This window comes from Geotrypetes seraphini, chromosome 19, assembly GCF_902459505.1.
Source record: "Geotrypetes seraphini chromosome 19, aGeoSer1.1, whole genome shotgun sequence".
Taxonomy (NCBI): domain Eukaryota; kingdom Metazoa; phylum Chordata; class Amphibia; order Gymnophiona; family Dermophiidae; genus Geotrypetes; species Geotrypetes seraphini.
Window position 1 is genome coordinate 34,749,320 of NC_047102.1, and position 13,906 is coordinate 34,763,225.

The 13,906-nt window shown below is 43.6% G+C and overlaps 1 protein-coding gene across 2 annotated transcripts in view; it reads left to right on the top strand.

Annotated features, from left to right (window-relative positions):
- The first annotated feature begins 1,832 nt into the window (after window positions 1–1,832).
- Window positions 1,833–13,906, top strand: part of SYT8 (synaptotagmin 8) — a 36,074-nt gene continuing 24,000 nt past the window's right edge. The window contains exon 1 of one of the 2 annotated variants that reach the window (XM_033928930.1): window positions 1,833–1,879. In XM_033928930.1, the coding sequence (XP_033784821.1) occupies window positions 1,861–1,879 (19 nt within the window). In that variant the 5' untranslated portion in view covers window positions 1,833–1,860. Of the gene's footprint in view, window positions 1,880–7,345; window positions 7,485–13,906 lie in introns of those variants that run through there. The other variant, XM_033928931.1, reaches the window with a different exon arrangement.

Consider the following 13,906-nt stretch of genomic DNA (forward strand, 5'->3'; position numbering starts at 1 on the left):
GTACTGTGTCCCATTTGTTTTCATCATTAGCTTTGCTAAAATCTAAATACACCACATCTAGCGCACTCCCTCTATCCAATTCTCTGGTCAGATTTGTCTGACAAGACCTACCTCTAGTGAATCCATGTTGCCTCTGGGTCCTGTAATCCAGGATGAAGTTAAGAGGTGATAGGCTCAGGAGTAATCAAAGAAAATACTTTTTTACAGAAAGGGTGGTAGATGATGCTGTGGATGGGCAGACTGGATGGGCCATTTTGCCTTTATCTGCCATCATGTTTCTGTGGCCCAAATGCTATGAAACCAAACTGTGTTAGTTAACAGGCTAAGTGGGTTTTAACACGGGACTTTCCCATGTGCTAACACAGCAGCATTTTAGGCATTTTTTCTTTTTTTTTCAGATCATGTGTTAATGTTCACATTAGCCTGTGTTATCTGAAAAAAATTAAAGCAGAAGATTGGTGGACACCTGGAATGCTCTCCCGGAGGAGGTTGTGACAGAGACCACCATTCTGGGATTCATGGGCAAGTTGGATGCACATCTTCTTGCAAATCACATTGAGGGACACGGGTGAACAAGGTGTCCATTTGAGAACACCTAGCTTGGCCTCCGCGTGTGCGGGTCGCCAGACTAGATGGACCTAGGGTCTGATCAGGTGAAGGCATTTCTTATGTTCTTATTTGCCGCTTTCTGTTTAAGAGGTACTAAGGACTCCCGTGTTAAGTCCATGATAACCGGTTAGCATGCGCTAATCACAGCACACTAGCTGGAAAACGCTTCTATAGCCATTCCCAGACTGTGTCACGCCCTTCCCAAAATTATTTTAAAAATGAATGCTAAGAGGCAAACTACCTCAATTCACTTTAGCGTGTTTTGTGGTGTGCCCCTTTTCCCCTTATTTAAGCCAGTGGTCTCCAGCCTTTTCCATTGAGAATACGAGAGAGTTCCGAGGGCCACCGTAAGATTTCCGGTTTATACAAACTACCACTGCACTAATTTTGTAAACGCCATTAAACTGAATACCAATATGGCTGTTAGATTGATCTTTGGGCCGAAGAAGCATGATCATATCATGCCATTTTACTGGAAATTACACTTGTTGCCAGTGGAGGCGCGTGTGAAGTTTAAATTTGGTTGTTTTTGGTTCAAAGTTTTGTTTGGACTTTCTCCCAAATACCTGATTGACCTCTTTACTTTTGCAAATAAGAATCATAGGAGAAATTTGCACTTAAACTTTGTCTTCCTGCCTGTTAAACATTGCAAATTAAAAAAAACATCATCATTATCTTTTACATTACATTAGTGCAGGGGTGCCCAATAGGTCGATCGCAGAGCCCATCCCGGGATCTGTGATAGACTCACTTTGTCTTGGCAATCTACCGGGCCAATCAGCCTTCCTCTCCCCGAAGTCAATTCTGCCGTTGAAGAGGAAGTTCTGGCCAGCCAATCACTGCCTGGCTGGGCCGGAACTTCCTCTCCGACGGCAGAATTGATGTCGGGGAGAGGAATGCTGGTCGGCCTGATGCAGGGAAGCAGGGAGAGCTAGGAGTGGCGGCTTTGGGGCCTGTTATTGGATGGCGGCGGCGGCGGCTTGGGGCCCTGTTCCCTGATGGCAGTGGCAGTAGCTTGGGGGAGGGCAGGGAGAAAGAAAGAAAGAGGGTAGGCAGGGAGACAGAAGGAAAGAAGGGAAACAGAAAAAAAGAAAGGGGGCATGAAGAGAGAAAAAAAAGAAAGGGAGGCAGGGAGAGAGGAAGAAAAATTGGGGGAGGGAATGAGGTCTGGAGGAGAGGAAGCATACAGGTTGAAAGAAGGGAAGAAAGATTGGATGCACAGTCAGAAGAAGAAAGTGCAACCAGAGACTCATGAAATCACCAATCAAAGGTAGGAAAATGATTTTATTTTAAATTTAGTGATCAAAATGTGTCTGAATTTATATCTGCTGTCTATATTTTACACTATGGTCCCCTTTTACTAAACCGCAATAGTGGTTTTTAACGCAGGGAGCTATGAGCTTTGAGAGCAGCGCTGGGCATTCAGCGCAGCTCCCTGTGCTAAAAACTGCTATCGTGGTTTAGTAAAAAGGGAGGGGGGTATTTGTCTATTTTTGTATGTTTGTTACTGAGGTGACAGTGCATAGAGTCATCTGCTTTGACCTCTTTGAAAAAATCCCAGAATAGGAATGATAATTAACATTTTCTATGCGTACAGTGTGCTTTGTGGTTTTTTAAAAAATTTTATTGTTGGTAGATCATTTTGACTTGGTCATTTTAAAAGCCCAAAAAGTGTGGGCACCCCTGCATTAGTGATTTCTATTCCGCCATTACCTTGCGGTTCAACGCAGATTACATAAGAGTTGTCATGATATTAGGAAATACATAAGGGATAGTTTGAACATTTTAGATTTGATAAGAAGTAGATAGTATAGTAGGTGGAGCTTGGGATGGATCTGGTCATGTTAAATAGGTTTTATGTATTTTTTGAAGAGGGTTTTTGTTTCTTTTTTGAAGGTTTTGTAATCTGTGGTCGAAGACAACAGATTGGTGAGTTGTCTATCTAGTTTTGCTGCTCTGGTGGCCATTAGGTTGTCATATAGTTTTCTTCGTTTGACATTTTTGGTTGGCAGGTGTGTGAATAGTGTGTGGGTTCTCCCGTGTCTGGTTGAGGTGGATTGAGTTAGTCGGTTGTTCCAGCAGGTTGGGCTGTCTCCGTTTATAGCTTTGAATAGTAGGCAATGGAATCTGAAGTGTACTCTGACTTGTATTGGGAGCCAGTGTGAGTCGTGGTATGTCTCTGTGATGTGGTCGTATTTTTTCAGTGAATAGATGAGTCTTAGGGCTGTATTTTGCATTGTTTGTAGTTGCTTTATCATGGTCGCTGAGCAGGGGAGGTATATAGTAAGTTGCAGTAGTCTATTAATCCAAGCATAAGAGATTGTACCAAAAGTTGGAATTGTTTCCTGTCGAAGAATTTTCAAATTTGTCTTAGGTTTCTCATAGTTGCGAATGATGTTTTTATTATTTTGTTGATTTGTGGTTGCATGGTACAGCCTCTGTCAATCAGTATTCCAAGAAGTTTTAGCGCAGGTTGAATGGGGTATGAGATCGAGTTTATTACTAGGTTTGTTAAGGTTGGGGTTTTGCTGTTTTCTATGAGAATAAAGTTTGTTTTGTCAAAGTAAGTTTTAGTTTGTGTTCTGTCATCCATGTTGCTACTGTTTTGAGTGTTCTGTGTATTGTGCTTATCATGGTGGGCGCTGGATGGTCAAAGGGGAGGAGAATGGTGATGTCATCTGCATAGCAAGTTTGTCTAGGCAAGAGCTGAGGGAAGCTATGTATAGGTTGAAGAGTGTGGGAGACAGAGGTGATCCTTGGGGTTCTCCGCAGGAGTTGGACCATGGTTCTGATTTTATGATCTTTTGTCATATCAGGCAGCATTATGGGGCAAGGATTTGGAAAATCTAATCAGTCTTCGAGTTCTTATGTGAAATTTAGAAGAAATTTAAAGACATACTTGTTTCTTAAATATTTGGGTAAATAATATCCATTGTTATGGACATTATACTTTAGTAATCTATTCTGTGAGTCTTTAACTTACGTAATTTTCAATTTATTCAATTGTATACATTATTATAAACTTTTGTTAACCACATAGAACTTTTCACGGTCCTGTGGCATATAAGTTGATTGTTATGTTATGATTCTTCAACACTTCAAGGATTTATTATAAAAACTTACTATATTTTGGATTGTCAACAGTAGCAGCTTCCATAAATGAGACACCTGAGTGACACATTTAAGAGATTGTTGGCAGTTACTATATCAAGTGGGCAAGATTGAAATTAACACATTTACAGGATTTGAAGAGCATTTTAACCAGTGGTGCAGTAAGGGGGCGGGTGGAGAAGTGGACCTCTCCGGGCGTCCTCTTTACATCTCTGCTCCCCACACCATACTCACGACCTCCCTTTCCCGCCCCCCATACCTCTTTAAAATATTTTTCCAGCGCAACTAGCCTGTTGCTCGCACAGGCCTGGCTCCCTCTGAAATCACTTCCGGGTCACGGGGCCAGGAAGTGATGTCAGAGGGAAAGCCACTGCAAGCAGCAGGTGGAGAAAGCCCTCACGCTGGTGGTACAGGGATGGTGCGAGTGTGGCGTGGGTGTGTGTGGAAGGAGCAGGGGGGGTGGAGAGGAGGGCACGGGGCACCTCCCACCCTCGCTATGCCACTAATTTCAGCCGGCTGTTTGAGGGCCACAGTGGAGGACTTCATAGGCTGCATGTGGGGCCAAATTTTGGAGACCACTGATTTAAACACATGGGATCTTTGTGACAAGCAAGAATTGAAGTTTATCTGTAGTGGGTAAGTTCACATTAGCAATGGCTACTTATAGGGTTAAACTATCAAGGATTCAGGAGCCTGTTTATCAAAATTTGCTGACACGGCAGTGCCAGTTTAGCAGGTAAAAATAAGAGTTAATCTTTGCAAGTCAGCTGGATGTTTATAAGTTAATTTTTAGATACCTGCAGAACTTAGATGTATTGAGGTACAGTTTGCAAAGGTGCTTAGAAACTGTCACCCTGCTGCTATTTCACTTAAATGTTCATATGTTTAGAGTTGGAGCATGTTGGAACCTGATGCTGGAACATTGTCCTGTTCTTGGAACCTTTCAAGCCCACACACAATGTTTTATTTTATTAGGATTTGTTAACAGCCTTCTGAAGAGATTCCCTCAGGGCTGAAAATGTAGCCAAGTTTATTGACCTGAGCTTTAAATATTTCTCCTTCCTTCATTCAAGCCACCAAATGTAAATAGGAAAACAATGTTTTTCTCACCCCTCCCAATTCTGGTGTGCATGTCATGTTCTCCTTAAACATACAGAAGGGAAGAGAGTCTATCGGTGTTCGCAGGGCAAAGAGGGAAAATGATGAGTCATAATTTCCAGCTGACGTCCAAAGTCCAAATCTTAAGGTGTTGCTTTGTCCCACCTCCACCTCTGGGTCTGATCACCTCAACAGAAGTGAATTATGATCGTGTTTTGTATCAGTTGATCACAAGCAAGTTCTGAATCTCTGAAAGTGGGGCCTTGAAAAAACTTCTATTTACCATCTCAGTAGCACTGCTAGTTGCATGCAGTCCCTGCTTGGTAGAGCTTACAATCAATTTAGATTCTGCTTCCTGTTGAGAATCTCAATTTACCAATTGGAATAACACATATGAACATAAGAATAGCTGTACTGGGTCAGACCAATGGTCTATCTAGCCCAGAATCCTATTTCCACAGTGGTCAATTCAGGTCACAAAAATCTGTCAGAAACCCAAATAGTATAAAGATTCCATGCAGAATCTCAAAGAGTAACAAAATTCTGGAATCCCAAATAGTAGCAACATTCCATGCTACCGATCCCAGGGCAAGCAATGACTTTCCTTGTCTATCTCAATAGCAGAGTATGGACGTTTCCTCCAGGAGTTTGTCCAAACCTTTTTTTAAATCTCGCTATGCTAACCGCTGTTACCGCATCTTCTGACAATGACTTCTAGAGTTTAACTATTCTTGGAGTGAAAAATATTTCCTCTTATTGTATTTCTCTGTAACTCGTTGAATGTCCCCTAGGCTTTGTAATTTTTGATGGAGTAAAAAACCAATTCAGTTGTACATGATCTATACACCAGTGTTTCTCAACATGGGGTATGCAAGCCACTTGTGGGAAGTATGCCGTGAGGGTCACCCACCCCCCTTCCTCCAGTGGCATACCACCCTCTGCCAAAGCTGACCCATAAGGCTTCCCTCCAATGTCAACGCTGACATCAGAGGGGAGCCTTCTGGGTCAGCTGGGGTGGCCCCATAGTCCGGGGAACACCAAGCAAACTCTAGTGACGAAGAGCCCTCCGTCTTCTCCCTTCCCGCTGCCTATCAGGGAGTTTGGAGCCTATACAAAGCTTAACTGGCAGTAGCTTAACTGACGCAGAGCCTTTGAGTCTATCCGATCATGAGGCCCCCTCTGACGCCTCTGACAGGGCCTTCCCGAGTGTGTGGACATGAAGGCTCATCATTGAAGTTAGTGCTGGTGCTGAGCCCTGTGTGGACTCCAGATTTTGGATCAGGCGGCAGAAGGAGGAAGGTTAGAGGAGGAGAAACATTGGACTTGCTGGAAGGGGAAGGAGAGAGGGAGTGATGGACTGAGGGAAGTGGGGAAATGGAGAGAGTTGGTAAGGCTGGCTGGATGGGTGTGGGGAAATGCTGGACATGGATGGAGGAGAAGGTATATGCTTCTTATGGGATGGAGAGGAAGGGAAGAAAGAGGAGGAAATGCACATGGATGGACCTTGCCAGACTGCTGGGCATGATGGACCATTGATCCGACCCAGCATTGGCAAGTCTTATGTTCAAACTTTTTTTAAACCCTGCTGTAAGAACTTTCTCTGACAATAAGTTCCTGAGCTTAACTATTCCTTGAGTGAAAAAAAATATTTTCTCCTATTTGTTTTAAAAGTATTTCCATGTGATTTCATCGAGTGTCTTCTGTTTTTATGTAACACTTTTTGAAAGGGTAAAAAAATGGATTTACTCTTACCTGTCCTACACCACTCGGTATTTTGTAGACTTCAATCAAAACTTCCCTCAGCCATCTCTTTTCCAGGCTGAAGAGCCCCAGCTTCTTTAGTCTCTCCTCATACGAGAGGAGTTCCATCCCCTTTATCTTCTTGGTGGCTCTTCTTTGAACCTTTTCTAACTCTGCTATATCTTTCTCGAGATACAGCGACCAGAATTGAATGCAATACTCAAGGTGAGGTCACACTGTGGAACGATTCAGAAGCATTCTAATGTTCTTACTGAATCTGGTCCTACTTGCTTATTATACTTTAGTAGAAGTGCCCCTTAGGGCCTCTTCTATGAAACTGCGCTAGCAGTCTGTAGCGTGGTGAACTGCGCTGAATGGCCTGCGCAGCTCCCGATGCTCATAGAGTTCCTATGAGCGTTGGGAGCAGCGTAGGTCATTCAGCGCAGCTCTCTGCGATAAAAACTGCTAGCGGAGTTTCATAGAAGAGGCTTTTAGTCTCTTGATAGAGGGAGAAAAAATAAAGGTTGTCTGAATTAGCTCTGATACCCAGAATTGTATCTAATTATTAGACCTGTTGTTTGCCCTCGGGTGGTGGTTCCAGGGCATAACCGCAGAGCCTTGCAGTCTCTGCTCATGCCACTCTCACATTCCACTGGTGGAGGGAGTAGCCTCTCTTTTCCCCTGACTACAGGTGCATTGTTTAGGAGTCGAGGTGTGGCCGCAGCAAAGGTGTACACAAGCTGGTTTCTCAACTCAGGAGGCAGACTTTCCAGTTCCGTACCTCTGTCCCATAAGCAGATCACAGGGTGAGCGGTGGTTGCTTTCACAATGCTGCCACTCAGATCTCCAAAATAGGGAGAGACAAGGAAATATGCAGAAGAGAGAGGGCCCCCCGAGATTCTAGGAAGGCATTTTCCAATGAAGAGGTGAGTGACAGAGACACGCCCATTTCACATCTGCCATATGGGGTATGGCACTTGGGTACAGGGATTTCTACTGTTGGGAAAGATTTAGTCTACTCAAGTTAACTTCTCTAATAAGAAAAATAGCACTGCCATGAGGAGTGTAAAGCAGAAAATTCTCTGATTTCAGATGACAAGGACTGGAAGGAAGGCTTTCCTTAAAAAGTGTACAGACGTCTTCAAAGTGCAACATTCTGTCCTCTGGCAACTTCCTACTCATTATTTTCAAGTCAGAACATGGACAGAGGCGGCATAATGTGCTGTGACAGTCTTTAATGCCTCTTCAAAATTTATGTGCCTGTCTCTAACGCATGCGACTCTGAGCACCGTTTCCATTTTAGCGTGCAGTATTCTGCAAATAAATCTACAGCAAACTGTCGTATGTACTTTTTCAATGGAAAATGTTCAGAAGACTTTAATATCATCTCATTGACGTCAGTAATTTTTGGAGGAAAAAGAAGTTTGTGAAGGATTTTTTTTTTTTTTTTTGCTTGTATTATAGCGCTCTGTTCAGAGCTAAAAGGCAGCTTTGCATTATGTGGCATCACAGCCCCTTATTATCTGTGAATTTAAAAAAAACAAGGTTCACAAGCATAAAATTGTGCATGAAAAAATAGCTATTTTCAAGCTAAAAGGGTCCCCTTTTACAAATGCCACAAGGCAAATGCTCTGACGCCCATTCGATTCTTATGGGCATTGGAGCATTTACTGCGCTGGCCCGTGCTGCCAGCTTTTGTAAAAGAGGGGCGGATGAGTACCATCGATAATTTGAGTGCATGAAATTTGGTAATGGAGCCTATCGGATTTATTCCTAATGGAGCATCATCATTACACACAGCACTGAACGATCGTTCACGTGCTCACAGCGCTGCTGTCTGTCACAGCTTAGAGGAAGGTGAAGTGATGCTCATGGCCCTACAATGAATGGGGGAGGGGGGCTCAGATCCGGGTCCGTGGCGCTGATCTCATGTTACTAGGCAGCTCTTGCATCTATTTTTCCGAATGCAAATTTCATGGTTCAATATGTCCATACCTATGTGGATCATGCAATGTATCCTCCACACTTACCCTTACGTAGCATGTTATGTCTGTGTTGTTTTTGTAAGTCTATTTGCTACTTTTTTAATTGTTTTTTTTTTTTAAATTTCTGTATAATTGTAAACCGCTTTGCACTTAAAAGCGGTATATCAAAACCAAATAAACTTGAAACCCTCCCAGTATGGATATCAGAGCAGGCTCAGATCTCAGAATATTCTGTCAAAGCTTTTTCTTTTTCTTTTCAAACTACTCATCTGGGATGTTTAATGCTGTATAATTTACATTAGCTGCATCGGTCAACTGAATGATGTGGTGTTTACTCATAAGAAGATGTATTTGAGTAAAAAGCAAAGAAGGTGCCAAGCCTCGAACAACAGCAAAACAAACAACAAAAAGAGGCAACGGAGATGTCAAATCCAGCTTGTGGGCACAACCTGCCCGATCAGGACCGATGGATTCTTGAAACTCTAATATGCAGATGGGGTGAATTTTAGTGCTCCAGGCAACCACCTTGTTTGGCTAGTGGATGCAGCAGCCCTGTTCTCCTGCTTTATCTCTCATCATTGCAGGGGGGGGGGGGGGGGTCATGCATCAGGGTTCATTATGGAACAATGAGATCATGGGCCATAAATTCTATCATCAGGTTTCACCCTTAAGCGATGACCACAGCATTTTTACTACTACTTTTTATCATTTCTATAGTGCTGAAAGGCATACGCAGCGCTGTAACATTGAATAGATGGTCCCTTCTCAAAAGAGCTTACAATCTAATTTGGACAGACAGGAAGGACATTGCCAGGTTGGGGAGTTTCTGGAAGATGCTAGGAATTATTAAAAAAGGGATGGTTAACAACACTAAGACTGTTATAATGCCCCTGTATCGCTCCATTCTGCGACCTCATCTAGAGTATTGCATTCAATTCTGGTCTCCTTATCTCAAGAAAGATATAGTGGCACTAGAAAAGGTTCAAAGAAGAGCGACCAAGATGTTAAAGGGGATGGAACTCGTCTTGTATGAGGAAAGACTAAAACGGTTAGGGCTCTTCAGCTTGGAAAAGAGACGGCTGAGGGGAGATAGGATTGAAGTCTACAAAATCCTGAATGGAATAGAATTGGTACAAGTGGATCGATTTTTTACTCTGTCAAAAATTACAAAGACTAGGGGACACTCGATTAAGTTATAGGGAAATACTTTTAAAAACAATTGAAGGAATTTTTTTTCACTCAGAGAATGGTTAAGCTGTGGAACGCATTGACAGAGGCTGTGGTAAGAGTGGATAGCATAGCTGGTTTTAAGAAAGGTTTGGACAAGTTCCTGGAGGAAAAGTCCATAGTCTGTTATTGAGAAAGACATGAGGGAAGCCACTGCCTGCCCTGTATCAGTAACATCCTTGGGTTTTGGCCAGGTACTAGTGACCTGGATTGGCCACCGTGAGAACGGGCAACTGGGCTTGATGGACCATTGGTCTGACCCAGTAAGGCTATTCTTAAGGAATAATACAATGGCTCTAGGTTTCTGACAGTGCTAGGTACTGTGAGTGATGTCTCCACAGCATTCCCAATCCAGATGAATGACCCAAATCAGGGACCTGCTTTCTAGCAGTGCATGGCATATCACCTGGTCCACTAGGTCCTATTTCTAGTTCATGGTCACTTATTGTATATTTGTTAAGGGTCTGTCTGAATTCTACATGTGTGATCAATGTGTAGTGTCTGGTTAGGGATCTGTAGTAGTCCCTTTTGGGACTGAATAAAGGTTTATTTAACCCAGTATCCTTTTTTGAAGTGCCTGGTAGAGTCCCAAAACATAGACACAAAGAAACATAATGGCAGATAAAGGCCAAATGGCCCATCCAGTCTGCCCATCCACAGTAACCATTATCTCTTCCTCCTATCCTATGCCTTCTTGAATTCAGACACAGTCTTTGCTCCATCACCTCTACTGGGAGACTGTTCCATGCATCTACCACCCATTCTGTAAAAAAGTATTTCCATAGATTAATCCTGAGTCTATCACCTCTTAACTTCATCCCATGCCCTCTCATTCCAAAGCAAGATTTCATGCTACTTAGTTTCAGGGATAAGTGGTGGCTTTTGCCAGTTCTGTGTTAACAATGGTTATTCTGTTTTCCAATCTGCAACTCTCAGTAGAAGGTGCATTGTGATTATAATGTACGTTGTAATTTTGCAGGGTTGTCTTTTCATAGACAGCGTTGTTGCCGTCAGTCCTGGGAGCTGGCACTGTTTTGATTTGGCAGCTTTCCCACTTAAGTGCCAGGTATGCTTTGTAGGGTTCTGTGTTGTGCCACAAACTGCCTAGTAGTGGAGAGCATTTCTATCACTGTTATTGAGGTAACATCAGAATTTTAATCTTGGGTTTTTTTTTAATGCATATGTCCTGGTTCTGTTCTGTATCCATTACTAGGGATGTTTCTGTGGATGAGGGATGCCTGCACAATTAAGTTTCTGTCCCTTTTTTCTTTATAGTTTAGGCTTAAGAACAGACCCCAGGCCTCACTCTCTTATAAAATAATTGAATGCTACAATCAGATAATTGTAACACTAGTTTTACAGAGGACTAAAACTGGTCAGAGGTTTCTTTATTGCATATAGGGCCCTTGGGGCTTTTTCTGGAACACACTCATTTTATGGGGCTGTTCCAGATTCTCCTTGCTTTAGGGTCTATGACAGTGTATTGCAAACGATGTGCCTCCTGAGATTTCAGGTGTGCCGCGACGCACTGGTGAGGAGAGTCGTCCACACCGGCTGACCACCTGCAGGACCTGCCTCTCACGGCAAGAGGCACGTCCTGTAGGAAGTTAGCTGGTACAGATGACTCTCCTCTGGCCGGCGTCTCTCCTCCTCATCCCGCACCTCCCGGATCCCTCCACCGAAGCAGGTTGCGGCCAGATGGGCCTCTGCGCACTTCTGGGAGCCTTCCGGCCAGGGCGCTGGATTTAGCATGCCGCCGGCTGTAAAGTTTGCGAGACACTGGTCTATGAGTTGAACAGGTTTGGATTCTCATGAATACGTTCTGGGACAGGGGATAAAATGACCTAATCATCTATGTACAACAGGCAACGCTGGTTGATCTGAGTTCTTTCCTTTCTGTCCTGGTACTAGATGTGCGAACGGAGAAATAAATTTGATCCCCAATCCCAGCATTTTAATTTCATGTATTTAATCAGTATTTAATATATGAGGCACAGGGCACAGTGGTATACAGGCTAAACCACACAAAGAAAGGAACTACATTTATATAATACTCCAAATGAAAATGACAATCGAAATAGAAGAACAATAATCAGAGTTGCCAATATTTTCAGCTTCCTTTCCCATCCCTGTACCCAATTCACATTTGTAAATAGAAACAAAACACAAAGTGCTGCATTCAGTAAGTGACACCCAAAATCTGGCACTGAAAAAAATGAGCATAGTTCTGAAAATAGCTCTCTTTTACTATGCTGCGGTATGTTTCTAAGGCCCAAAGCACTAAATGCTCTGACGCTGATCTGACGCTCATAGGAATGCTATGAACGTCGGAGCAGCTTTGGAGCATTTAGCACGGCTTAGTAAAAGGAGGGTTATAGAACAGCGCTTAGTGCCGAGATCCACGCTGAATTTTGGGTGTGGGAACATACGCCAACTGCTACCTACCTCCTCTTCTACGAAACGGTGCTAGCATTTTGTAGCGCTGAATGGCCCGTGCTGCTCCTGACGCTCCTAGAAGTTCGTATGAGCGTCGGGAGCAGCGCAGGACATTCAGCACGGCTCCCCGCGCTAGAAACTGCTAGCGCAGTTTCATAGAAGAGGGGGCTAGCGTAAATTTTTTTTTTTTTTTTAATTTGCATTTCTGTTTAAATGTCTTTATTGAACGTCACCTGGCAGCAGATACTTCTTCATATTTACGCGTAAGACAGACTTCTGCCCACCACGCAGGAAAAGAAAGAACTGTACTTATGAAAATTTTACAAACCAAAAAAACCGACTTGAAAGAGCAGCACGCTTTAGAAAAACATTCACGCAATAACATTATTCAGCAACCTCCAGATATATCGTGCTACACAATCCACAAACAAGAGGGAGAACCAAAAACGATAAACCCTTGAAGCAACAGGGCAGCAATAAGGAAATAAGTCAAAGAATAATGTTATGGGAGGAATAAGTCCAAAACCATTATGAACGCCTCAGTAGCTCCTTGATTAAGCCTGATCTCAACCAGACTGCTGCTGATTGTTTAGTGTCTGTGAAAAACATGTTGTTGGTCTGGATCAAAAAAGACTTTTCTAGTAGAGGAAATAACCACGACAGGTGACAGAGTTGAAAAGTGCCTCCCAGTGCCTGAACTCACTGTCTATATCAGTGTGTCACAGCCGTGGCTGGAGGGCACTCGGAAATGTAAGATGGTGTCAAGTGCTTGAGTGATGTCATCACAGATGTCCTCCAGCCACAGCCCTAAGCCTCCTTAAGTCGATTTTAAGAGCTGGCCAGATAGACTAAATATTTGCATGGCCTGATTTGGCTGCTAAACTTGGCTGGTCAGAGCTTAAAATCGGCAACTATTGCAAGATATAACTAGTCACATTTTAGCCACCAACTTCTACTATTCAGCTGAGATAGCTAGCAAGCTCTCACTCAACATTTGCGGTCTCCTGCTGAGTGGTTTCCCCATCCAGTGGCAACAGGGATCACTTCTTAAAAAACGTCATCTCCAGCTGCTGCTAATCCCGTGGCAGAGGGAGATGACGTTTTATGAAGCATTTCCCGCTGCTGCTGGATGAGAAGGCCACTCTTTTTGCCTTTGGCCACCAATCAGCTGTGCCAGAGGTATAGCAATGGGTGGGACCAGATGGAGCAATGAATGCGGTGGGGTGAGCTGGGGGCAGACCTAGGGTTACCAGATATCTGGGAAAACCCAAATGTGCCCTCTTTTTAGAGGAATATCTGGATGCCTGGAAGGATTTCCAAAACCTGGCAGTTTGTCCGGGTTTTGGAAGGCCCCGAGCAAAGGGCTACAGCTGGAGGGCCTCTGTGCATGGCAGATGTCGATGTGATGACATCACACACTTGCACACATGAACATGACATCATCGTGCCGATGTCTGTGCATGCACGGAGGTCCTCCAAGTGTGGCCCTGAGCTCGGGGAAGGAAACAGGAGGGTTTTTTTTTTTTGGGGGGGGGCAACTGAGGGCGGACTGGGTGTCCTTTTTTTTAAAGAGGAAATCTGGTAACCATAGGGAGACCCTAAATTTCGTTGGCTGCTGTATAAAACAGGCGCCCTTTTGGACTTCTCCCAGGACTACTGTCTTCTAAAATTACCACCAATGTATACTAGAATTGAAATAG